Source organism: Siniperca chuatsi, linkage group LG5 (assembly GCF_020085105.1).
Source record: "Siniperca chuatsi isolate FFG_IHB_CAS linkage group LG5, ASM2008510v1, whole genome shotgun sequence".
NCBI lineage: Eukaryota > Metazoa > Chordata > Actinopteri > Centrarchiformes > Sinipercidae > Siniperca > Siniperca chuatsi.
Window position 1 is genome coordinate 13,579,093 of NC_058046.1, and position 25,660 is coordinate 13,604,752.

The 25,660-nt window shown below is 42.8% G+C and overlaps 1 protein-coding gene across 4 annotated transcripts in view; it reads left to right on the forward strand.

Moving 5' to 3' along the window:
- The window catches only part of LOC122876658 (tetratricopeptide repeat protein 28-like), a 166,036-nt gene that overhangs the window by 57,486 nt on the left and 82,890 nt on the right, over nucleotides 1-25,660 (forward strand). Inside the window, exon 1 of one of the 4 annotated variants that reach the window (XM_044197257.1) lies at nucleotides 6,013-6,042. The exons of the other annotated variants lie outside the window; for them this stretch is intronic. Coding sequence (XP_044053192.1) covers nucleotides 6,028-6,042 — 15 coding nt within the window. The 5' untranslated portion in view covers nucleotides 6,013-6,027. Of the gene's footprint in view, nucleotides 1-6,012; nucleotides 6,043-25,660 lie in introns of those variants that run through there. 4 annotated transcript variants of the gene reach the window in all.

Below are 25,660 nucleotides of genomic sequence, written 5' to 3' on the forward strand. Positions count from 1 at the left end.
ACTCCTGTGACGGGGGTCAGAGGCCACATTAGAGCACGTATTGTTCAGCAGTCTGGAGTGTGCTCCAGTTACCACTGTGAAATCTCAAGCATCAGCAGCTTTTTAGCTGTTTAAATATATGTACAAGGCTGAACACTGCTACAGGGGTCGGCCAGACACTACACAATGTCTATGGTGTGATGTTACATTATTTTAAGTAATGCCTGCCTTTATAGACATGTAAAATGTGTTTGCCACCTGTCTGGGCGTTCAGCATGATGAAATCATGCCAAACAGAACATGTTTAGTGCTATGAATGCTACTCTGTAAAATAAAAACTGGTATATGCACTCATTCCAGCTGCTCCAGTGAGGGCTGTAAAAAAAGATACATAATCACTCATTGGAACAAAAGACCATAACTTGGCACACAACAGTTGGTGTAACGCTTCAGGTGTGAAATTACCCTCCCAATTTACATTTGAGAGTATGTGTTAGCCCCCTCCTCTTTGTCTTCTTCCCAATGTTGTCTTTTTCAGTTGCAGAGAACTGCAACTGCTGTAATAGTATTTGCCAGGCATAATGCTGCAATAGTATCTTTGACAGAATAGTGTAGTTCACCTGCCCCATTAGGTCTGGATGAAGCTAAGTACAGCTCAGGTGCTGAGGTGCTGACTCAAACTGCTGAGCCTTGTGGTATAATGAATGGATATATTATACTTTACAGACACTGAATGCTTCTCGTTTGTTGCTGCTGGGCAATGCACAGTTTTACAACAGTGCCCTGGGGACATTATTGTAACATAGCCATGCTGGATGGCATTTGGACATGTGAAATTATCCATGCCTGAGTCTGTCAGGGAACATGACTGCATGTGTCCATCGGGCTCTGACCAGCAGCAGAAGCCCTCAAACAGGCTAAGCAGCCTACCCAGGTCCCTGTAAGGCTACACAATTGAACTTGCACACAAACTTCTTACCTGGAAGCATTTGGTTTTATTTTCTTCCAGACAACTGGGACATTGTATTATTTATAGAGTTGCAGAGCACACAAGCTCAACAGCTTGAAACTCATAGAAATTCATATTCGGTCGTCAAATCACTATAGTTGGATTGAGCTAAGCTGTTGACATTTACGCCAACATATGTTTCCCTCAGCTTTCTATCACTCCATCCCCTCATTCCTCCATCTCTGCATCTCTGCTGCTCCTAGCTAACAGAGTAGGGCCTCAAGCAGAACAGGTGCAGGCTGCTGTGATGGTGGCTCTTCTGACGCACACACACACATGCATGGGTACACTCAGGGGAGACGGGTTGGCTGCGGTACCACTCTCAGTGAAATGGCAGACCAGGATTGTTTGTTGGAGAGGAGTGAAAGCTGTGTGCTGGTTGTATTTTTTGGTCTAAGTAGAGAGTGAGCAGGTGTTTAGAAATTAAAGCAGTCCTCCATGTGCCAACGTGCTCTTGGTCCCAAAGGAACAATTTTGATCTGGTAAAATCCTGTTCGCTGCAAATCTGTTGACAATGCTGGGTGTTTCTCTGCCAGTTGGTGCTTTAAAGTGTGTCTTTTTGGCACTGTGTTAAAAATCTAATTTAATAAGTCGGTTTGTTTCTGTTGCTCTGATTCTGCAGCAGATGAAATTACATGGTTCAAGGCCTTTATCAATAGAAATTGACCAAATCTCTCAGCTTAGATGCTTAGATGTTTTTGGTAAGTTATACAGTAACTTTGTATACCAAGAAAGGATATTGTCAAAAACTTTATGAAAGAGGCCCTATTATACATAAATGCACTTTGGATATCTTAATGTCGAAGTAACAGTGTAGAGAAACATTTTGACATGTAATCGCTTGCTCTTGTTGTTTCAGTGGTGTCTTTCCTCTCTTCTTCTTGTTCATGCTGTGCTTTGTTCTGGAAAATAAAAATTGACTTGACATTTGAAATGGATTTCTAATTAAAGTGAGAGACAAATGTAATGGTTGCATGATTGAGCTGTCAGTCTGACGACTGTCTGCGAGACAGCTTTTATAAAACACTTTGGAATTCTTTATTTCTACTACAGGAGTAATAATTCGAAACTTATGAAAAATTTACAATAGGAAACAATAGGAGAATTGCTGATCAGTGTGCCACATTTAGGTTGCCGCTTTTCCTCAATGCACAGTATATGTGACGCGTTTCCTTTGTAAACAGAGTTTGTCACTCTTCTGAGCACGGTGTGGCAAACAGACAGATGGACTGGCAGGTTGACAGATAATGGAGATGCGAAAGTGGCGGGTGACACTCCTTCTGCGACACCTCTTTGACTGTTATCATAGCCACTTGTCCCTATTCCCATAACGAGAGACTCATTTAATTCCCTGTCCTCGTTTCCTGCAATGACGGAAACTGTTGCCCTGGCACAGGAACTGCTCATCTCAGGAAACGTACACAAAACAATACAAAGACCTTTGATCCAGTACGCGTTCTCTTACTTCTGCTTTTTCTCATCAGCTATTGATGCACATGCTTAGTTGTCTCAATCAGAGCGCATCTTTAAGTGCTTTCCTGTTTGGGAAATTAGCGTCAAATGATCTTGTTTGAGTGCCTGTCTCTTCTTGGCTTGTGTGATGGTGAGTCCCGGGGGATTTGTGAGAGGATTCAGATTGGAGGATGTTGAGAGGAGGGGGTGTTATGAAACCTGATTAGAATATGGATTGAGTTAATTAACTAAGAATTTTTTTCTTATTCCATCTATCTATTTGTAATCTAATTACAGATGGTGGTTTTCCAGTTCCTATCAAATGAAATGTTACTGGTCCCATGAGGAAGGCAGAAATGATACCCCTCCCAGCGGCCATCCACCTCCTCCTCCACCTCCTGGTCTCATCCTCTCAAAGCTGTGCTAAGGAGTTAACAGATTTGATGTCAGAGCAATCAGAAAGCTTTGTCTCTGTCAGTCTGCAGTGCTTCGTTTATTCCACCTGAAACTGCCACTACTTCTGTCAAAGACGCTGTAGGTGTCTCACCATTTAATGAATTTAGAATAAAAATGTAGTTATGTATTACAGAAAACAATGTGACTAGTTGAACATAAAATTCATTATGGTTTTGTTATAAAGGAGGAGAATAATGAAAGCATTGTGATTATATGTTGTAACAGAGCTATGGCACTACCCCTTGGAAATGGTGGGCTATAGAGTACTTCAGCTGCAGTATGGACCCCAGACATAATTATGAACAGATGGCGGAGGACCTCTCATATTCATTTCTGTCGTCCTTCCTTCCACTGCCTTTGTTCTGCCTGCTTCTTCCAACTTCTTTATATCTTTCTTTCAAACTTCTCTGAGTGTAGCAGACTTCTTCACGCTGACATCCTCTTTTGTTTCTGCTTGTTGAATATCTGAGCAGCTCTTGTCATGGTAGCTGATTGGAAAGATCAAGAGCCCGCTCTTCAACTCCAGTCTCTTTGTATAAAAGAAGTTAAAGGCCAAAAATGCAATTCAAGCACTTCTGTCTACCTTTAGAGATGACACTCATATTAGTGCCAACGTCTTGCTTACTTGTCTCACATCTTTTTCTTCCTTTTTTCTCTTTGTCTAAATTCAAACTCCTCATCTCTCCCCATCTACCTCTGCATGTCATCTGTACTCCATCTTTATGTCGGTGTCTAATAGGAAGAAACAGCCTTTAGCTGTAAATTGGCCCATTTCTCACATTTCATTTCTGAAAGTTCAGGCAGGTAGAGACGAGTGGGGGGAGAACCTGCTAGCCCAGCACATTGGTAGAACTGTGAATTCATTAGTCTCTCTGAGTCCTTGAAACAGGAGAATGAGAGTTTTTCTCATATCAGCCAGAAATTGTGTTCCTTCTGTATTGCATTTCACTGTAAGCCCATCAGCGTATGTACACAAGCATCCTATATACTGGTCATGAAATGAAACAGAAGCAGGCAGTTAACACAGAACATTTTGCAGCACACCAGGCTCAGTGGCTTCCTAAGTGAAGAAAAATATCAGGACATTTCCATTATTCTGCAAATGTGTAAGTCCGTAAAAGCATAAAATTAGATATCTGTGGAGCATAAAATTAATTCTGAGACCTCTACAAAAGGTCAAAGGATATTTTCTAACTAAACCCACGATTAGCTTCTTGTTTGACATACAGTGTTAATGCTTGGTAAGAAGTTACCCAGTGTGGAATTGGTATGTCCAGTCACACATTAATCCAGCTTTGAAGTCTTTTAAGTCTTTTGTGACCTACTAAGGATTATGGATGAATTTCCCATATTGTTCAGATGCATGTACATAACATTTCAGACATTATTGAAATTCGTGGTTGCAGAGCATTTTGCTATTGTGGCAATCTGTTCGTGCTTGCTGCCCCATTTTCTCCAGTCGCCACTTTCCGTGGTCGGAGATTAGGGGAAGGAGAGTGTAGCAGCCAATTACAGTTATATCTTTGTCCTACCATAGATTCCCAACTGTCTGCTGCCCTCTCCTCAGTCAAAAGAGCACTCTCTTTTCACTAGCAGCCCAATTTGTCAAGATCACTCATTCAGATTGGTGTCATTTTGAGTGGGGGCTGGTGTCTGCCTTTAGAGAGGAATGATTACGGCGAAGGCAGATGAAAAGACAAAATGCAGATGATCCTTAATCTCTTTTGAGAAGTCGTACCTCCTCTTGATTCACCTCTTTATCTCATGATCCCATTTCCTTTTCGTTCAAGGTCTTCTCTGTGTCCCGTTGACCTCTCATTTCTTCTCCTTGATTTCTTTCTCTCTTGATCTCCTTTCTACTCTTCATTATCTCTTCTCTGTCTGATTCCAGTTCCCAATGTACCATCCTTCCGTTTTTTCTCTCCTCTTTGCAGCAGACTCCTTCAATGTGTGGACGACACAGCACCGACCCCATGTAAATATGTAGGCTAATCTGGGCTTTCATTAGTTTGTGTACATGAATATTGCATGACTGGTTCTCCTGTGCAAGCCCAGATTAGTTCTCAGTCTTTTCCCTTGGTTAATTGAAAACCATTATAACTGACTGCAGTCAGGAGTCGTGCTCCAAAAAGCTCTTTTCTCAGACTACGCTGAAGCTGCCCTGATCTCCCCTACCCTCCGTACCCCTCCCGTCAAACCCAAAACCAGCTTTTCAAATGGACACCAATCAAAAGGCTCTTCTGGGAGAGGCAGAGCAGAGTGTTGGGAAATGAGGTTAAGTGTGCAGACTGACCAACCTTCAATATTGCAACGCCCTTCATATCAGAATCTGACAGTCCGTGAGAGTGTAGAAGGAAAGGGCTTGGTGGGACGGGTTGTAATTGGACTGGGATACCAGAGAGTAGATGAAGCATTTAAGGCTCCGACCTGTCTATTTTCAGTGCATGAAGGGTATGAGATTCACCTCTGTGTTTTTTTTGACAAGAGCCTCTGTTTCCTTTTGACAACAAAACAACATACATTCACAATACATATACTTAATTCCTAATTCATTTTGGGTGGTAGAAGCCTGCAAGACAGACCGAGCATGTTGAAAATGTCAGCGCTGAGTTAATAATCCGTATTTTTTTGCTAGTAGCTCAAATCTTCAGAAGAGTGTCTTTGGGGTGCTATTTTAAACATGCCACTCCCTTCTCTATCTGATCTTGTGTTGTCACTCGGGGATATGAGGGGGTTGAGCAGAGTGTGTCGAGATTCTTTGGAAACAAGGTCCTCCATGTTGCCCCTGGACACGTTCCCCTTGTCAAACAGCTAATTTTATGCAACCCTCATCATGTGTTTGGAACAGAGAAAGAGACAGAGGGAGATATTATCTTCAGGATGGTGCTGAAATAAGAGGAGGAAATTGAGTGGAAACTCTATGCTATGGATAAAAGCAAGCGGTATATCATCATGGGAGCATGTTTTCCTCCCTCTATCCTCTTTCCTCATTTATTACTTTTCCAAAAGAGGCTATCCTACTGTTGTCAGTTTGCCTCATTATGTATGTAAGATGTTTACACATCAGCTGAGATGGATATATATGTGTGTGTCTTTGTGTGTGTGTGTGTTTCTCCTAGAGCATCTTGAGAATGCCAGTACCTGTGGTGAGTCTCCCTACAATTTCATGTATCTTCCACACCATTATTTCTCTGTCAAATATCTGCTTTTTTTCTGCACTTTCTTGCACCTGTGCCGGTTTGTTTAAAGGGCAACAGAATTCTATTTTCTACCTTGACCTTGATGATGTTCTGCTGACACATTTGTGTGTACAAGTCACAATATTTTTCAAGCTGAATGCTCAAGCATTTTCTTCTTGCAGAAATAAAAACACTTAATTTCCTTCCTCTTTCCTTTTCCATTTCGCTCAATTTTACTCTTTTCCCCTCTCTAGTCCCACCACATGACACTGCAATGCTGGCTTCAGGAATGGAAATGAGATGCATGGTGGCACTGTGTCAAAGAGCAGCAGATTGAACATTAGCCTGAATGGTCCAGTAAATGTTTGCAGATTTTTTTTATTCAAATTAGCCCAGAATATTGGCTCAGGAGCCAAGGGTGCAGAGAGAGCTCTGCAGTGGACACCTGCTCTATTAACCCCACATGATGTGTTCATGTGTTTGGGTGTGATTGCATGAATTATCACAAGTATGAGATAAAATTCAGTGTATGTGCTATTTGTGTTTCCCTCAGTGTGTGTGCATATGGCCCAGGAGAGCATGAAAATAGAGAACACAAAGTTAGATTTAGCTGCCTTTCGCATCTTATTAGTTGTTATGTGGGGTATGTCTGCTTTGTGTTTGTTTTCCCGAAAGCAAAGTTTTCCACTTTTAGTCTTACATTTAGTCAAACAATGAATCTAAACCTGAGCAGAGGGAGGGCTGCTCCAGCCTGACATCAGATAGCATTATTTATGGTGTATGTGGCTGTCGTTGGTGTTTGACTTATTGCAGGGTCACAGGATGTGGGTGGATTTAGATGGTACTTTATCACGCTTACCTCCCCATTTTTAATCAAGTCACGTTCCACCCTGTCACTGCGCTGGGTCACCTCCAGTATCTGCATCTGTATCTGTGTGTGTGTGTGTGTGTGTGTACTTATGTCTGTATGTATAGTATATACTGTATACGTGTGTTTGCACAACACCACTTGATACTATTGACTTGGACCACACACACCACCTTCCTCCAGACGCTGACGACATGTGTAGACAAACTCATGTTGCTCTCATGTTCATGTGCAAAATTAGGCCCAATAATTCACTGATTTCATGCAATGAATATATTTAGCAAGTTCCTGACAGTCGTTTCATTGCAAAACAAATTTGCAACTACTGCCCTCTGATTCTTTTCCAGTACCATGTACCTGCTCCTCTGCCGATTAACCACCAGGCTACAAGACTGACTGCAAGCAAGTAGACAAATTCTCAATTGATCGCTACTCATAAATTGATGTTTCTAACATCTACTTTAGTGCAATTAATCATATACTTTAAAATAGAGACATAGTGTGAACCATTTAGTATCAGCGTTCATTAAAAGAGTACTCCACTTATTTAGCATTTTACTTCTATAATATTGTCGTACTCATGATGGGCAGTTTAAAAAAAAAAGGATCTAAATTGGTGCAGCAGAATGAAAGCTATTGGCTTTTTTATTCCATGCATTCTTATTCCTTGCAAAACCTACATTACCCACAATGCAACTCAACCAGCAACTAGTAGTGGCTAATGCAGCCTCAAGCTGCCAGACTTGTAGTTTTCAGCCCCAACTGTAGCTGACTCAAGTGACATCACTAAATTGCCTCAATTTATCAGATTTTGCGCAGCTACTTCTGGAGCCACAAAAGGCTTATTACAGCGTTTTTCACATATGCAGTAGTACTCTCCAAGACCTGTAAACAGGCTTTGATATGTAAAATCGGTGAAGTTCCCCTTTAACTGGGAAGACTTACTTCTCGTGGTCTGTTGTATCAACAACTGTAACGTAACAGTGTCATAACAAACTCCTTGTGTGGATTTGTGATGTTAGGCTGTATCTTAACGGTATACAGCATATCGCTCTCAGCCCTTCCTCTCTGTCCTTGGTTGGTTTGTGCGCGCTGACAGTGGCTGCCTTGTCCTGCTTTTAACCTTAGTCTAAAGCCATGACTGATGGGATTCACAAGCCTCCTCCTTGCTTCACCTTTCACAGATGATATATGTTTGTATAGAAATTTACCTTTGCCAGTGTGTGTGTGGTTTTTTTGTTTGTGTGTGCCTGTGTGTGTGGGTGCGCCAGATCCTTGAATTTGACCTATGCTCGGCAGAGTGTTGTGTTTTGTGTTTTTTGCTGTGGGATTTGTCTTTGTGTAATTTAACTAGGAAGCGAATAAGTGTCTGCAGCTCTCCATCACACGTGCCTCTAGACTAAGTCTCGGCTGACTAGATATCATGTCAGTTGGGTATTAAATGTTTAATGCCAGTGGATGTAGAAGATTGCCTTCTACTTGTCCTGATTAAATATTTAGGGATATATGAATGGTGCATTTGACATTGCTAGGTGCTGAGGGACCCTGTTCTCAGTGTGAAGTGTGGGAACATAACTGACTGCCAGCTGTCTATTTGGTTATGACTAGGGTGCAACTGGGACCCCAGCTGAGTAAAACTGGTGGCAGACACAGAATGGGAGGTGGGAGGTGAGAGGGGAGGTTATATTTAGCCATGTCCTTCCAAACACAGCGTTGATTCCTCTCTATACAGCTCACCCCTGCCTCTGCATGAGAACCTTGCTTTGTCCTTTTGAATATAGGGAACACTAGACGAGGATAAAACCTGGCAACTTGGGTTGGCATACAGTCCTAATTTAGATGTCTGCAGACAACTGTGAGCCATGTATTTCTTAGTTTAGCTTGATGGAGACTGCAAATGCTGCCAGTTTAAGAACACTGAAATGGAGTATACATTAACTAAAAAATAGTGTTTCCTACTACAGTAAAAGTTCTCTGAAGGAAAGAGATTGAGGTTATTTTAATTTCCATCTGGAAAAACCAGTAAGGCGCAAGTACAAAGACAGGCTTGGATTAATATCTTAAAATCAAAGAACTGCTCACACACCAAATGGCATGATCCATTTACCTGACATCTTTGTCCACACTGAAAGTGGAAACGACTGGCAAAGCAGTAGTATTTTTTGGGTTGCTGATAATACTTTATAGTGGATGCTGACAGAAACTGTTTGGTATATGAATAAATTAATGTGGAATTTATTCAGATCCATTTTCAGTTCTTTGGCTGCTTGGTAGATCAAGTGCCTTCATTTCTTCTGTGGAGATTACAGTAATGTTACACTATTTGGCTTTCTAGCATTGGCAAGAGAACATGAAATAACATGTACAATATGTAGATTCACTGAGCTTTATTATAAAATGGCAGAGCAATCTTGTAATCATAAAAATAATTAACTATACAGGTATATTGATATAAATCGCTTGAATAGATCACAGGTAGGCAATGCAAATAAATGAAGATGTGTCCAGAAATAGTGTGTTCTATGACAAATGACAATGTAATCAGTATGCTACTGTACTCTGTACATGGCTGCCTGGAAAATGTGCTTCCATAGACTCTTTGACTCCAAAGTGGAAAAAAATTAGACAGATGACTTTCTGTGTTTAGCATGCTTCTGTGGTGAGACGTGATCTTCAGGGGCCTCTCAAGTTGCCCAATCTGCCCCCTGCTTACCATATCCTCCTTCTTTGGAAGCAGTGAGAGGTGTTAGGATATCAGAAGCATATCTTGACATGGGACCCCTGGGATCAACTCAGGAGACACCTGGTCGCACCACAGACCACTTTACAGTTCTGGCTCACACTGGCTGCATTGTTCTGAGAAGCTCACAATGGCGACATGTGCACAGAGACGTATTCTGCAGAGAGACATGATGCATTCCTCTGAGGTTACGGTGAACTGAACACCCTGGTGCTTTTCCCAGCGCACACATCCATATTCACATGCACATGGCGAAGAAAATCCAGTAGTGTGTCACCCAAAACAACTGCAGTCTGCAACTGCAGAGAGAAGGGAGGCAAACTTAGTCCAGCTGGAGAGCATTCCCTCTGGTCAACAGAGGAAGACAAAAGTAAGCGAAAAGCATGTCTGACTTAGCCTGTCTGCTTGGCTGGCCTGTTGGACAACCCACAAAGGCACGCAGGGGATTGATCAGAGGAGGAGAAGACCTCCACAGGAACAGCCTGGAGGCAGAAGGAACCTTCTGGTCCACAGTCAGATCTACTTCTGAAGAGACAAGCGCTCAAAGGATAAAAGTAGACTCTATTGATGTGATCGCTGCCTGAGCTCAGTAATGCCACATGATGTACGTAGATGCTTGGATCACCGTTTAGCATATGCTCTAGCAGTCTCTGCTTCAAATGGTGGTGGGCTGGTGCTCGTATTTGCTCGCCACACCTTAAATGATAGCTAGCTCAACAGATAGCTCCAGGTCATGGAGCTATTGAGAGGCTTGCAGTACTGTACTATAACAGTCCAACCAGCCAAACTCTCTGACGACCATAGAGCAGATGTGGCTTTTATGTGTTGATAGAAAAAAGCTTTAGAACTCTGTGGGAGCTAAACTAATGATTTAAAGTGTGACTTGTTGTGGTCTCATACAAAATAAGCAAATTTCATGACTGTCTGCACCCACTGTCTATTCTTTACAATATTCCAGAGGTTTGTGGTAGGACTATAATGCTATTTTCATTGTGTGGTTCTTTGTTTGCACGGGTATCTGTTTGTTTGTTGTACCATTCTTCTTAGGAATGTTGTTGGGTCTCTGCTTTTCATTAGCTGGACTGCGTCAGGAGAATCTGACCCATGATTTAAGGAGGTGTGGGAGGGGTAAAATTGTGGAGGCTATTGTAATCCTGTCGTGCATCTCTCTCGTAACATTGGCCTGCATCACAGTTCATTAGTGTTTCTGTGATCCAGGGGCTCCGGCATTTAGACTGAGGTCAGCAGCACGCAGGACTGGATGGCAGAAGGAAATTCTCTCAAGAGCTGCTTGTTAATATGCTAATGTGCCGACATGACTGATTGGTTTACACATAGGATGATAATATTTTAATTTCTCTAATTTTATGTCTGATACAACACTGAGTTGGCTTTATTTTTCTGTGGTCACACTTAAAATTTCCTCTGCGACCACACACACACACACACACACACACACACACACACACACCCCTCAAGGCAAACAGGGATGTTGTGCCCAGTGTTTAGGGAACCTTGCTGGGTGGATCAAGGCAGGATAAGTGGTTAAGGTATGAAGGAGGCCTTACAGGCCCTGTTATGGCTGGATGGTTTAGCTATAATCCGATTGAGCACGCTAGGGAGACTTGATGCAGGCGGCATCAGGTCCTCACAGCCAGACAACCAGTGTGCTCACACCTGCCACTCCATTTCATCTCAATGTTCTAGCTGATTACTGACAGTAATTAAAATTTCTAATTATATCTGATTCACTATCAAGCAGGATTTGTAGAAATACAGATTATTAGCTGGTTTTGTTTTGGCTCAATTACCCACTTACCTCTTGTGGGAGCTGTAGCTCGTAAGCTAGATATGAGCTCTGCCAGCTCGACATCTCCAACAGCTCACCACGGCTCCCCGCCTTAACACCTGCAAGCGTTTACAACAGGTCTGCCTTCTGGTCAGTGGGATTGTGTAATGTTGTAGGGCTAGAACAAGATGCCTTCCTGTGATGAGAGGCCCACACATTGGTGGCTTTTGTTGAAGGGAGCTCGTGAATATTCAGAAGCTACATTGCATGTAAGGAAACAGATGAGCAAAGTAATGTATTCAGAGCAGCATGTCATTGGGGTTGTTGAAGTTTAACCAATCAAACCAACAGAAAACATGAGCAGGATTCCCAAATGGTGAAAAGAAGGAAAAGACTTCTTCAGATTAAAGGCAAGAAACCAGTGGTGGAAAACATGAGTGGCAGAAGCAATCCTCTAAAGCAATCTATAGCAGCCCATCCAACCTTGAAGGAGCTTACAATAGCCCTAGCCCTTTCCTCAGCATTAGCAGTCTTGTGTGGGATGCTGTATAATCTACCTGCCAGATTAAGATGACATGGTCATTGTCTAGAAGAGAGAATTGAATTATGGTGTGTGAAGGGGGTTTAAATGAGATTATAGGGAAAGAACTCATCCAGCATGCGTGAGATGTGCAAAGTCAGAGGCTCGGCATGCACACACTCTCTCTCGCTCTCTCTCTCTCTCTCTCACACACACACACACACATAGACACACTTGCACTCATGCAGTGTAAGCTATTTTACATACACTTAAGCACCAACACAAAAAAAATGCGAATAAACAATGCACAGTTACACATGCAAATTCACATGTGCACACGTACACACTTGGCCTATATTCGTAGGGCGCACTGCATTGGGGCTCATTCTCTCTGTTTTGCTGCATCCTTAGAAGCAGAGATGATGATTTCCTTTCTGTTTTTGTGGTGACAGTGCATCCTCTGTCTGCCCACTAATGTGTTTACTGCGTTGCCTTGCTAGGGTTCCCCTAACACAAGTATATGGGCTAATCCCCAGGATGTGTGCAATTAGCTTAACAACTCTGCAGCATATTTAGTACATGTATCTTCTCTGTTTAAGCGCAGCTAATCTCCTAGCATCCCCAAACTGCTGAGTTCTCATGATCCTCCCTCTCCATGTTTACACTTAAACTCAATCTCTCCATGTTTTTCCTCAGGCTCTGTGTGCGTGCATGTGTGGATGTTTTTGCATATAAGCGTATGAGGTACTGTGGTGGCTGAGTGCATGCATGTGTATTACACGTTTGTCTACCTGTGTGAGTGTGTGCGTGTGTGTGTACAGGTCTGCTCTGTGATGCAGTTTGATTCCTGTGGATGCTGTTATCTCAGAGGATGTTGCTGTGTCTGTGTTTACCCTGCGGGACAAGAATATATTTAGAGATGCTACAACAGCAGCTTGCCATTTATTTTATCATCATTGATCATCGGGTGATAGGAGGCAGAAAGGCTTTATAACAACAGTGATGGTATCAATTAATCACATTTACAGTATTGTGCTACATCAGATTGGATTTGATCTCATCCTTCAGAACTTTGTTTATGCCACACAGACACACATGCATGTGTGTCTGTGTCAATGGAGGGTGGATGGATTAGAATTAGCAGATGGACTGTATTTGCATTAGTCACCAGGGTGCTAACACAGATGGAGTCAATCTGGTGTGCTGGGCTGAGACCAGGTTGTTGCTCACTGGGGTAGAGCCAGGCCAGGACACCCTGTCTGGGACTCTGCAGCAGCAGGGGGTCTGGGTGGGGCAAGTTTGTCTGAATGTGTGACTAATGTAAAGGTCTGTAGCTGTGTTTGTGTAAAGATCGAAACTGGGAGCAAAAGTTGAACATTGACCTGCGGTGCTACTCAGCTGAGGTGAAGAAAGGGAATATGACAGGAACATAAAAGGAGAGGAAGAGTAGGAGGTTACAAGTTGAGGAATGCAAGCACAGTGAGAGGAGGGAGGGCATGTAAGGGGAGCTCACGAGCCCAAAACCCTTTGCAAGTGTTTTGGAGTCAATTAGCTTTCTTCCTGATATATTCATGCTTTTTCATTTCCCTTTGTTCTCCGTTCTCTTGCTTGGTTATCGCAGTCCCAAGCTCTCCGCAGGGAGCTGGTTACAGTGTTTTGCTAGGCGAGGCTTGTGTTTGTGTCAACCAACCATCACATTCCCTGCAGAAATGGCCAAATCTTTCTTTTTCCTCTCTGTGTTTCTCAGATATCTATTTCTCTCTGCATTCTCCCTTAGAAAATATATACAGCATATTTTCAAAACAATATTTTGAACCATTACAGATGAGCCAAAAGCCGTGTGACAGTTGTGACAACACAATTTTTCCATTTTTAGTATTTTTACTTAAAAGGCTCTGCTATTAATGTTTGTCATATTTGCAAATCCCTATCCCTGTTGAAGGCAATATACAGTATGTATGCTGGTTCTAAAACCTGCCCTTTACAATAACAAGTTCTATTATTGTTGTCTCGGTGCTAACAAATGAGTCTTGGAGAGGTCAGGCAAGCCAGACTACTGTGATTATTGTTCATCAGGATCCATGCAAATCAATGTGAATTACCTTTTCCTAGTTGAAAAGAGCAAATGGGAGGCATGAGGTTGTCGCCAAGCTGGTGCCACCAGCAGCCAAATGACTGTGTAGGGTGAAAAGTGGCCATCATTTCCTGGCAAAAGCAGACAGTGAGGTCTCTTTTTTTAGGAGCAGCTCTTGAGTTAAGAATTAAGAAGTGATAGCAACTTGGCTGAAACTACCCAAGGGCGCTTTGCAGTGAAAGACACAGACACTGACAGATACTTAGTGGTTGTTTTAGTAGCGGTTTACAAGCATGGCAGTTGTGGAACAAAAAGAGAGATGAAGGCTACTAGTCCCCAGCGTTTTTAAGCTTTAGTGCAGGCTTCTATTTTGGGAAGAATGATTCTTTGAGAGTAGGAGAAGCAGCCTTTTTTTTCACTGCACCCATTACATGTCATCACTCCAAACTAATCATGTCCTGGAAATTGAGCCTGAGGAAGACTGCTGAGCTTGGATTTTACTCTGCGCCCATTCCCCTGCCCCTTTTCTTCACTCTTTCCCTCTATATCTCCCTCTTCTTTCTCCCGCCCTCACATCGTTTCGCCTCTTTATCTCAGTCCAATCTGTAATCCCCCCTTCCTCCAACCGTATCTGTGCCCTCTTTTATTACTTTCCTTCTCTTAGTTTACTTTTTATTCCTCCTGCTCTTTCTCTTTTTCCCCTCTATTAGTCTTTCTCTCCCTCTCTCTCTGGTATTTCACTGTTAGCTAGTGAGTCAGAGAATAGTGCCCCAGCTCCTCTACACTGGACAAAGAAGTGGATTTTCAATTAAATTGGCATGTCATTAGAAAGACGGCGACACTCTGCTGTTCCAGGGCCGTCTGCAGCATGGGCTGCCTTCACACATGCTTTGATGAAGGCTCATTTTCCTCAACGTTGTTCCCTTTTCTCTCCGATCCTGTCTTGGACACTCAAGCTCCACGTCTACATCTGTACATCTCAGACGCAGAGCTCTTACACCAGTGGTCTGGGCTCCAGCAGACCTGCTTATAATAGCAGATTCCACAGTCATAAGGTGGAAGTCTACTATGTGTTAAGATGCTGACTGAGCTGAGAGACCCCCTGTCTGGTAATTACATTGGCTTAATAGTACCAAGAATGCTATCTCTACATGACAGGTGGTCACGAGATGTGGTGATGTGGTGAGATAAATCACTGCATAAATTACCCAGAATGGTGGAATTGCAGTTTTGCTGAAAAGGGAAGTGCAGGCATGTCAAGGGGAGAGGCGATAAGCAACTGGATGGGAAATGTGATGGGAAGTGGTAGAGGGGGCTTAACCATGACACAGGGGAAGCAGGGCTTTGAATGGTTGAATCCTGAATGCATTGTGGGCAGTTGTTATCTTTCAATACAAAAACACAAATAATTCAGGTCTGGGTAAATGAGATTGAAGAGCAGGAACACAGGAGCCTGAGGACAGACAACATACAGATTGCATGCATGGTCTATCCTCCAGGGTGGGAAGAATGCGCTTTTTAATATAACACGGTATTTTGATACATATTTGATCCTCTCCTGGCTATGATTACCACTCACCACATTGTCAATCTCCATTTCTCACCACTTCTGTCCTCCTGTATGTGTGTATGTTGGGCTTGTTTGTGTGTGTATATATGCACACATTGTGGGGCGAAGGGGGGCAGTTATATTAGATTTGGCAGAGGCAGCACAATTTGTCTGACATGTTGAGGGAGAAGATTAGAGGGGGAAACACAAAATGTATTCAGTATTACACTCTCATCTCACAGCTGTAGCAATTGATTTTTTAAAAGTACACATTGGAGCGCCTGGACTGCCGATAGCTGAGAGGGAGGTGTGGAGAACTGCCATTATCAGGCCAAAGACTCCAATTCACACATGTAAAAATTCAGAATGAAAAGAGGATAAACAGCAATAATCTGTTTCTGCGGATGGAAGCGTGTCTAAAGTCATTTAGGGGAAGCCGCTGTGTATGAGTTTCTCCACTGCTCTGGCTCATTGTACTTTACTACATGGCTCGGCCTAAGCCTGCCCTCTGGGTCAGATTACTCACAAAATGCCTCATAGCCTTCCCAGGATTCCCCTAGTCTGAGTTTATCATTCTCGCACACATTCAGCAACTCCACTAGAAAGCAAGGGCACTGTCTTAGTGCGAGTCCACATTTTGCTTGCCGGTTGACCAAACATCGAATAGTATGGACAACAAAACGAGGATAAAAATGCATTAATCAGCAGTGGACTGCTAATATGGGTCAAGCACCTGGAAAGCCTCCACAGCAGTGAAAAGGCAACTGTAGCAGACAAAAGCATCTCGAGTGAAATAGATTAAGATATTTCTATATTATTCTGCTATTTAAGCAGAGTACATTGTAACACCCTTACTGCTCCTTGGCCATTGATGTCGGTGAACTTACAATGAAAGCACCAATCAGTGTCAGCCAGTTAATGCCGTCCTTTGGCAATAAATGGTTTCTTAATGGTTAATGAAGAATGTGCGTATTCTCATGAAATGATTAGTGACGCATGGCTGTGTTAGGAGAGGGAACATCAATCAAGCCTGAGAGAAAGGATAGCTAATGACACGTGTCTTAGAGGGAGGCCCGAGGGGGTGGTGGGTGGTGATGGTGGTAGGGTAGCTGCCTTTCACACTCAAAGATGTATTTTTGTTCTCTTTGTTCTCTCTTCTTATCTCACAACCTGTAATTATTAGTTGCCCGCACAGACCTTACTTGAAAATCTAAAATCACTCTCCTTGGTTTCTCTTATACAAAGAGTTTGGGAGAATTTAAATTTTTTTTTTTAAAGTTAACAGGAATATTTTTGTACTTGCGTACATTTGAAATGCTCGCCACGCAATAGAGCACACAACAGATTCCCCCTGGTTTTGCAATGTCCCAGCTACAGGCAGGTAAACATATGTGCCTCAGAGTGTGTCTGTTCTGTAGCTGTTGACGTAATGCCTGTGTTGTTTTTATGAGTCCCCTCTGCTCCATGTGTCGAGCCTCTCTGACGTCAGCATGTGGCGCGCCGTGATCCATGAAGCCCCACATACCATGGGAGTGTAGGAACAGAAGAGACTCCACTCTCAAACTCTCTCTTTGATCAGTCTGGAAAACTCAAACCAGCTTCCATCATACTGTGCCAGTGTGTGGGAACACTTTCACACAGTATTTACCTTGATGGGGAATTGAAACTGACTTGGTGGGGGAACGTGACCCTCCTGGGGTTTAGAACAAAGTGCTTGTGTTAGTAAACAGATGCATAAATTGCATTCTTCTGAGCTGTGAGTAACAGCTCGCAGACTTGCACAGCCTGTGTGCGGGGGTGTATAATTTCAGCATCCCTCGAGCTTCCTAAGGCTTTGGTTAAACATTCCGGAAATACCATCCTGGCGATCCGTCTTTGGCCACACAAGCCAAGGAGTGGCTTCCTGCTCCTCCTCCTCTTGAGGTCTAGTGATGTGTGTACAGTTCCCTTATGGAGCGATCAGCTGGCACTTTGTGCTCCATCCATCTGCTCACGCTTTTTCTACTCTTCCCTTATTTATAGCTGTCACTCAACGTATCCAATCCATGTGTTCCTCTCTATGGAGGGAGCAGTTGAGTACCAGTTTGTGTTGTTTTATCGTATTGTGACACTGGCAGTTTGATATCCGATTGGACTTTGATTTTCTGTGATTATAGATGTTATTTTTGGGGGGCACTGCATTTCATTAAAACCCTGAACAATTGTTCCATTGTATTGTAGTCCAAATGCCAAATGAGAAAGGTAGGCTACTTCTTTGATGTTGTATTGTAGCACAGATTAAGATTTTTTTATACCCAAAAAAGAGGATACCAGGGAACTTGGCATGTCATCAGTTTTGGTCTTATATGTGACTTTTTAAATTTTTCAACTATGTAAAACATTGAAATAGATTTTAAAGGAAAAACATTAAATTAGAGCAGCATACACCATCAGTTTTTTGCTAATTAAATAATAACTGCACTATCAATTGGGTTTAGATTATAAAAATTCAGGTAATGGGCCAACTACCCAATACCAAGTGTCCTCAAGCTACATGTCACACTTTATATACCTTGGTAGAAATCATAGCATGGTTTTGCCCTAATGCTAACTCAATTACGCCCCTTCTCTCTTCTGAGCCCCAAGCTTAACCTTATCTTAGGTGGCCATGAACCATAACTGATATAATCATAGCAGTCCCTGTGTGGATGTGTTACCAGCACATTATCAGATGTAGTAAATCAGTTTATGGATTAATCAAATTTAGCCCCCACATCTTTAAATAGCAGTGTCCCCTCACTCCCTTCCTCCTCTTCAGCATCCCTCCTGCAGTGGAATCAGCTGAGCTCTCTGCCCATTTCCAGAGCATTCAGGTGTGGCTCCACCTCCGCACTCTGTTAATTAATAAGGACGTAATGGCTCCATATCTGCTCCCAGGCCAAATGAATTGAATCCGTTCCACAGTGTGATTAAGAATGTGAAGCTGGTGGCCTGGGTGTCCTGCGCAAGGCTGCGCTGGTGCTCTAGCTTTGGCTGAGCCGTCCAAGTTGAGCAGAGTTCAGAGAAGAGGTCTTGGCCCATGTTCACTGGATGCCTGAAGCACCTGCCTCCGCTCAAACACACATGATCAAAGCTGCTCAGTGGGAGACCTGACTGCTGCAGGTTTAGTAGAGTTTGGAGGGAAATACTTTTGGTACTCAGTTTTTTTAATATGGGAAATGTTTTTAAACCAGTGACACTACCATTCAAGCAGTGGGGTAATTACACCCATATTCTCTTATGAGGGAATTTATAATATGAAACATTAATCTTTTACATGGGCTGTATGTATTTTTCATAAATAGAAATCAGAATTTGTTTTAATTCATACGTCTTTAGTATAAAAGCAGCCATCACCTCTCATCCTTTTTGTATTTTAATGATAAAGCATATATACATATAAAGAACAAACGAGGTAGCCAAGCAATAGCACACAACCACCTAATTAAGTATTTCTGTAGCCAACAGCCATAGATAATGAAGGAAGCAGGGGTTGATGGGAATTGGTTTGACAGCCTTTTCTCTCTGTTTCTCCCTCCCGCAGCACCTTCCTCTTGGTCCTCTGTAAATACCATTGAGATAAATTAGCGTCACTGATAAAAACAGGCCTGCTTCACAAAAGACACTATAAGTGATGGTAATTGTCTTTCTCAGATTACATTTCTAACCTTTGCACCTCATTCCCTCCTCCTCTTAGCAAGCCTCAGTTCTCTGAAGCACAGCAGCATTGAACTGACAAGTTGTGTTATTCAGATGCACTGTTACTTTGTGGAATTTAAGAGGCACTTTCTCTCCTATTTCCTTGACTGGTTGTCATACACTCCACTGCCACTGATGGAAAGAGTCATCACTTGCTGTCAGAACAGCCTTGCACAGTGGACACATGTGACAAACACCTTTGGTGCTTCATCCTGTTTGAATTGCACATCTCTGCCACTCACTTCACTTCTAACAGTAATTCATACTATGCATCCAAAGTCTTGGCTGGCATTGATGCAGCCAGAATATGTTATACTGATACATGTACAGCATTCACAGTAAGCTCTGTGCAATATTGCAAAGGAAAACAAAGCTGTAGGAATGCTCATGAAGACAAAGTAAAGTGATGGATACAATAAGGCGGAGAGATGTAGGGGTGGGTGAAAAGATAAAGCAAGTGTGAGGGAGGGAGGGACTGAGAGAGAGGAGAGAGGGAGAGATGAATAACAGTTTGACAGGTGGAATGAAAAAGCCGCAGAGGGTGTTTGGAGCAGTGTGGTAGGAGTGTGTGCGGCGTGGTGTGGCGCAGCACAGCGTTTGGGTCATACATCACACTAATACAGCAGGAGGACATAGCCTAGCACAGCGCTATGCAGAGCAGGGGAAAATAATGTGCTGCGCTTGCAGCCGCTCAATCTGATTGAAGCGCACAGCACAGGGGCTACATTTACTCACCCCCCACATGCACACTTTATAAATCTACTCTTGGCCTCCATATTGTCCTAGATAATCCCCGAAAACAGAAAAGAAACAGACACATGGATTCTCCATCATTGTGGGAGGAGAGTCTACCGTATTGTGTGTGTCAACTAGCTACATGTTGCTGTGTAGAGCTGCTTTGCCAAGACCGGAAACATTAAAGTACAGTGACATGGTGAGTGAATTGCAAGGCGTGCAATTAAAAAAGCATTAGGTCGCCATTAAGAAGGGGTTTGGCTTGCTATAAGACATTGATCAGGATTGTTTATTAATTTATAAAGAAAGAGAATGGGGGAATAATAACAAAATAGACATTCCTCTTCTATTGTACTCATAGTACACGATATGTTAATTTATCTTATCTGTAAATCTCTGGTTTTACTATTTCCTATATGAGGCTTGACACATAGGTATAAGGCTTCTAAGTCTTAGAAGCTGCTGAAACTGGACAAAAAGTCATTATTGTAGATGACAGTGGTATAATGTTTTAGCTCTCAATGTATGAAATAATCTAACCGTCATTTAACTATGCCTGGCTCTGTACTCCTCTCTGCATGCCTTTGATCACTGAAGCAAGATTCAAAGCAATTCTGATGAGAGCTCAGAGTCTTTCTCTCATACCACTGACATTTACATTATCCAGCCTGGTCTTTCTTCAGCCCTGATAATTAGCTCCATCACTGCAGAGCTGCAAAAAAAAGTATGACAATATCACTTCTGGAAGGATGCTATAACAGCTCCGTGTTATCAGGCAGCCTGCCACACAAACTCCTTGGCTTGACAGGTGATGGCCTACATCCCAATCACACCTAACGACATGCAGCAGACAGGCAATGGTGATGTGATATTCATGCAACGAGTATTACACTGCAATTCCGTCTGTGGGTGTAAATAATTGGCTGAGGGTCTAGGTCTAGTAGCCTGCCACCTGCTTACCCTGTCAATAGCATGGAGACTGTGCTGCTTTACATTTGTCACCTCTCACCTCCTTCAGGGAGCTGTGGTGTTAGGTGGGCTGAGTGTGGACCCTTTGCTGTTGTGCCACTCTGACCTGAGGAGGTGATTAATTAAGGTTGAGGGCCAGCCAGATGATCACACCTACAAAAAACACATGCAGAGGTGATGATGAGGAGTGTTTAGATGGACCCCCCATCCAGCTCTGCCGTTCTCTCTCACCTCCTGGCGATGGAGCTGATTGAATAGAGTCATCACTGATGGCAACCTCTTCCTCAGATGTGGGTGGGCTACTGGGGACCTCAAGGTCTGCCTTGGAAAGAGAATTGGATTCCCTCCACTAATAAGGATGTGTTCACCAGGGAGTTAAAAAATGGATGGAGGTCGTCTTTGAAAGGTGTGCCTGTAGGGGTTTTGGGGGGGTTTGTGCTTGTGTTAGAGGTTGATAGGTTGAGGTATAGAGGTGGATCCCACTGTTGACTAGGATGCTATTTTCATTATTGGCCTGGTCTTGTCTTGGGCTGTGTTCATTAGAGTTCAAGGGTTGGTGTGCACTAACTTTCACAGGGGTTGAAATTGGGGTTTCAAGGGGTATGAGAGGGCCCCTCAGGCAGTGAACTGGTCCTTTGGAGCGTTGTGGTATTTGACAGGGCAGCTGTAATTGCTCCTCAGAGACCAAGAAGAGTCAGCATCATCAAAACGAGCACTTCTGAAAGGGATTCACTCCCAAAAGGAAAGAAATGCTGCATGGGAGGAGGGAGACCTTAAGAGAGCGAGGCAGGAAAAGACATTTATTCATTTTGTGTTAATAACTTTTATATCTGTGGAGAAATTACCTCAGATGTCTTCCTTAGGTCCTTTGGGGCTTTGAAATCTCTTGCCCATTTACTGCCACGCCCTTTTCCTCTCAGCCATCCTTTCCCCCCCACCCCCACCCCCCTCAAATTTATTTTCTTTTCATTTGTGTCAATGGTTGTGTATTGAAAAACATGAGGGAGTGAGGCCAATGCTCGGCGTCCCCCAGGGCCAGCAATGAGGCTTTCTTTCAGCATGTGGCATGATGTTCAAAGGCTCCTCCAGTTTTCAGCCCAGTTGAAAGCCAAGTGTTTAGGGTGATTCACAGTAATGACCGTGTCCTTTGCGGTGCTGGGTCATGAGAGTGGCTTGGGTCATGGGCGGACGAGGGGGTTTTAGACGGTGCTGTTTTAGGATAACTAGCCTGTAATAGCCAAATTCACTGTTTCACACAATCTGCTTCTAGGAGATAGTAGTCATGGTGTAGCACTTGGACTGAGCCTTTTTCTGTGAGGTTTGTCTAGAGGCTGTGATAGATATACCTCTGTAATTGACCAGGGTGTCAGAAACCACTCACTTTTGTTTGTCTGGATTCAGTGAATGTTGGTTTATGGCTGAAGAGCAGAGACAGCTGCAGAAACTGTGTGGCAGCATCTGCTGTTGTATAACTGTGCCTATGTGTGTGTGTGTGTGTGTGTGTGTGTGTGTGTGTGTGTGTGTGTGTGTGTATGTATGTGTGGTGAGAGGGGGGCACATTATCCAGGTCAGTTGGGTCACCACTGGAGTGATAGGCGTGTTTTTGATGTGTGACCTAACTTCCTCACCCTTTCACCTGCTGCATCTCTCTTCCATCCTTCACTCTCGTTCTGTACTGAACATGATGTATCGCTGTATACCCTGAGAGAAGAAATATGATGGTTTAATCGTATCAACTGGCAATTAGTCCACCACCTCCACCCTGTGTAATGCAGATATATTTGCATTAATAAGACCAGACCTTAATGGCTGACTGCCTACAGAAAAGCTCCCTTTCCATAAACAATAGCTTGCGTCCCCTTGGGTGGGACCCAGTTGTTGACCCATGATGAACTCCTGACCAGAACTGCCATGTCCTCCTGACTTGGTGCAGTGACACTCTGGATTGTGACCAACAGACAGCGAGAGTGAGAGACAGACTGACAGTTTGACCCAGACACACTGGAATGCAAATAGGGGGATCTATGGAGATTATACTGGCTGCTTTTTTAAATAGCCTTGGTCCTTTAGAGTGCAAGTCACCCCCGCTAGAGAGGCCTGGTCAAAGAGATAGGTGCCTTTTTTCTTTTCATGTTGCAAAATATAGTTTCACTGGAACTGATTTGTCGTCACAAGTAAATTATTTTCTTTTTTTTTCATAGTTTTTTTAGGCACTACTTTTGGCGGGGCTCAAACAGAGTGCAGTGGTGAAAGATATACTGTTGGCCCTAATCTTATCCTTTCTTTTGTGTGTATGCAGTCCTAAACCAGCTGCCTCTTAACTACCTTTGCCCCTTATCATTTCATTCTCTCTCACCCCCTCTCTCTCTTTCCTCCCCTCTCCCTCACCTCCACTACTGCCACATTGAGATGGTTTAATGGAAATTATTCTGAAATGGAAAGAAACGAAAAGTCCAGGGTTCACTGGCTCTTTGTCAAACCATATCTGTTCAAGTCAGAGAAGGCATAGTAGCAACTGGGGCACACATTTCTTAACTTTGCTGAAAGGCCATTTGTTATTAAGGCAGTGTAAGCACTGCATTTCTTTTGCTTGCAGTGGAGTCTTTTATGACTGTAGCGCTTTCTTCCCCTTTGACAATGAGGGGCAGTGTCCTGATTTCATAAACTTAATTCCTTATTTTAGTTTATTTAAAACCTTTGTCTGACTTTGAGATATTTGGGGAATTTATTTCCTCTGCAAACAATGTATTTAAAGTTACAGAGCTTCTCCATATTGAACAGGACCAGATCACTGAAATCCATTAATCACCAAGGGCAGATCAAAATGCCTCAGGGCTACATGACATTTTATCATAAGGTGCCTTTATGTTTTATCTCAGCTTCAGTGTTTGTTCTTTAAGTGACTTTGAAAGTCTATTCAAGGTCAAGGTCTTCCCCTGTTGTGTTTTATAAACTCAGTTATGTCAGGGGCCACAGAATAAGAGCTTATGATTAAGTATAAAGTACCAACTGTCATTTGATACCTCACTTTTAATATCCACATTGCCTTTAAATTCTTTAATTAAAATGAATGAAGAGGTCAGAGCTTTGACAGTTCATTGGCTTTATGGGTAGTAATTCAGTGTATTTACTTAATTTTGCTCATATTTGGAGTAACATGAGCAGTCCTCTATGACAGATACTTTGTGTAAATGGATATTAGAGATGTTCTTGTGTATTTGCTTTGCATATTCTCAGTGGTGCAGGACATTAAAATGTCCTTCTGAAAATCCTTCCCTCCTGTTCTGTGTTGTCCCTTTTCAATCACAGGTAGCTGTGCAACATGGGACTACTCTGTAAGCCTGGTGTCACTCTCCCAGAGCCTCAAGACAGCAAAGAGAGGAGGGGGATTTGTCTTCCTTTCCCCTTCACTTATCTCTTTTGTTTGTCCTGGTTTTCATAGATGAGCAGCAGCCCTCCATTCTCTTCTCAAGCGAAACTAAGTGCTGCCGCTACTCTCGACCTGCCAGCTCCAAATTGGCAGCCTGACCTTCTTTTTCTTCCTTGGGGCGTCTGTACAAAGCCATACCTCTATCATGGGGGAAAAATGCAATTAAGAGGTGACATAAACACTGAGCACCCGTTGTAGCTGTGCCCAGAAAGAAGGAGGGGGTAAGGCAGCTGCCATTGCGACACGCATGCATAGATACTGGTCTATTAATTGGTCTATTAATTGGACTTTACGCATTGCAGTGACATTGGGGTGAACAGAATACATAGCGAACAGTGGCTGTGATTCAGTCTCACTGAATGAGCCTTGACAGGAGAGTGGTGTCAAACTTCGACCTGGCTGGTGTATGCATTAAGTGTCGCTGCTCTCTGACCTTGTGTTTTGATTCGTTGTAGGCAATTATCACCTAACGAACTCATGACAAAGAGAATATGCAAAGTAGGGATGCACATTTTTTAGCAGTGTCCTAATTGATAATAACCCACTGAAAACGTGTAAGCTACAAAATGTTTTTCCTCAATAAAAGCTTTGTAAAATGTTTGGTCATATTTTGAAATACCTTAAATTTCAAGCAAAATAAAACAAAATAATTTTGTGCAACTTACAGGCTTTACTGGATGACATGTAGCTTATCAAGTAGAAAATATAATGGGCTGCTTGTATCTCCTGGTGAATGTTTTCATAATCACGATACAATACAAAGATATCATGTTGCGCTAATTGAGCTTAATAACTGAGAATATCTGCAATTTATATATAAATTATGCTCCATAAAAACACAATACCCTTTTTTGTAATGTGATATGATAATGCCTTGCAGCTTTTGTTTTTAGTAGAGGAAGCCCATTAAAACAGGCACTGAGGGAGAGTGCTGTTTAATTGCCAGCTAAGGTGTGTGACATTTGGAGCAGCACATCGAATGTAGCCCAAAGTCCAAAAGGTGTTGTGAGGGAGTGAGTAATTGCTCTGGTCTCTCCAGGCAACAGGATTAATAAGACAATTCAATGACAAAAGGGGAGCACACACACGCGTAGACACATGCACACACCACACACAAATACTTAAAGACGTCCACATAAGTTACATGGAGTGTTGTGGTATCACATTTTGTTTGTTTACTACTGTGTGTTTTTG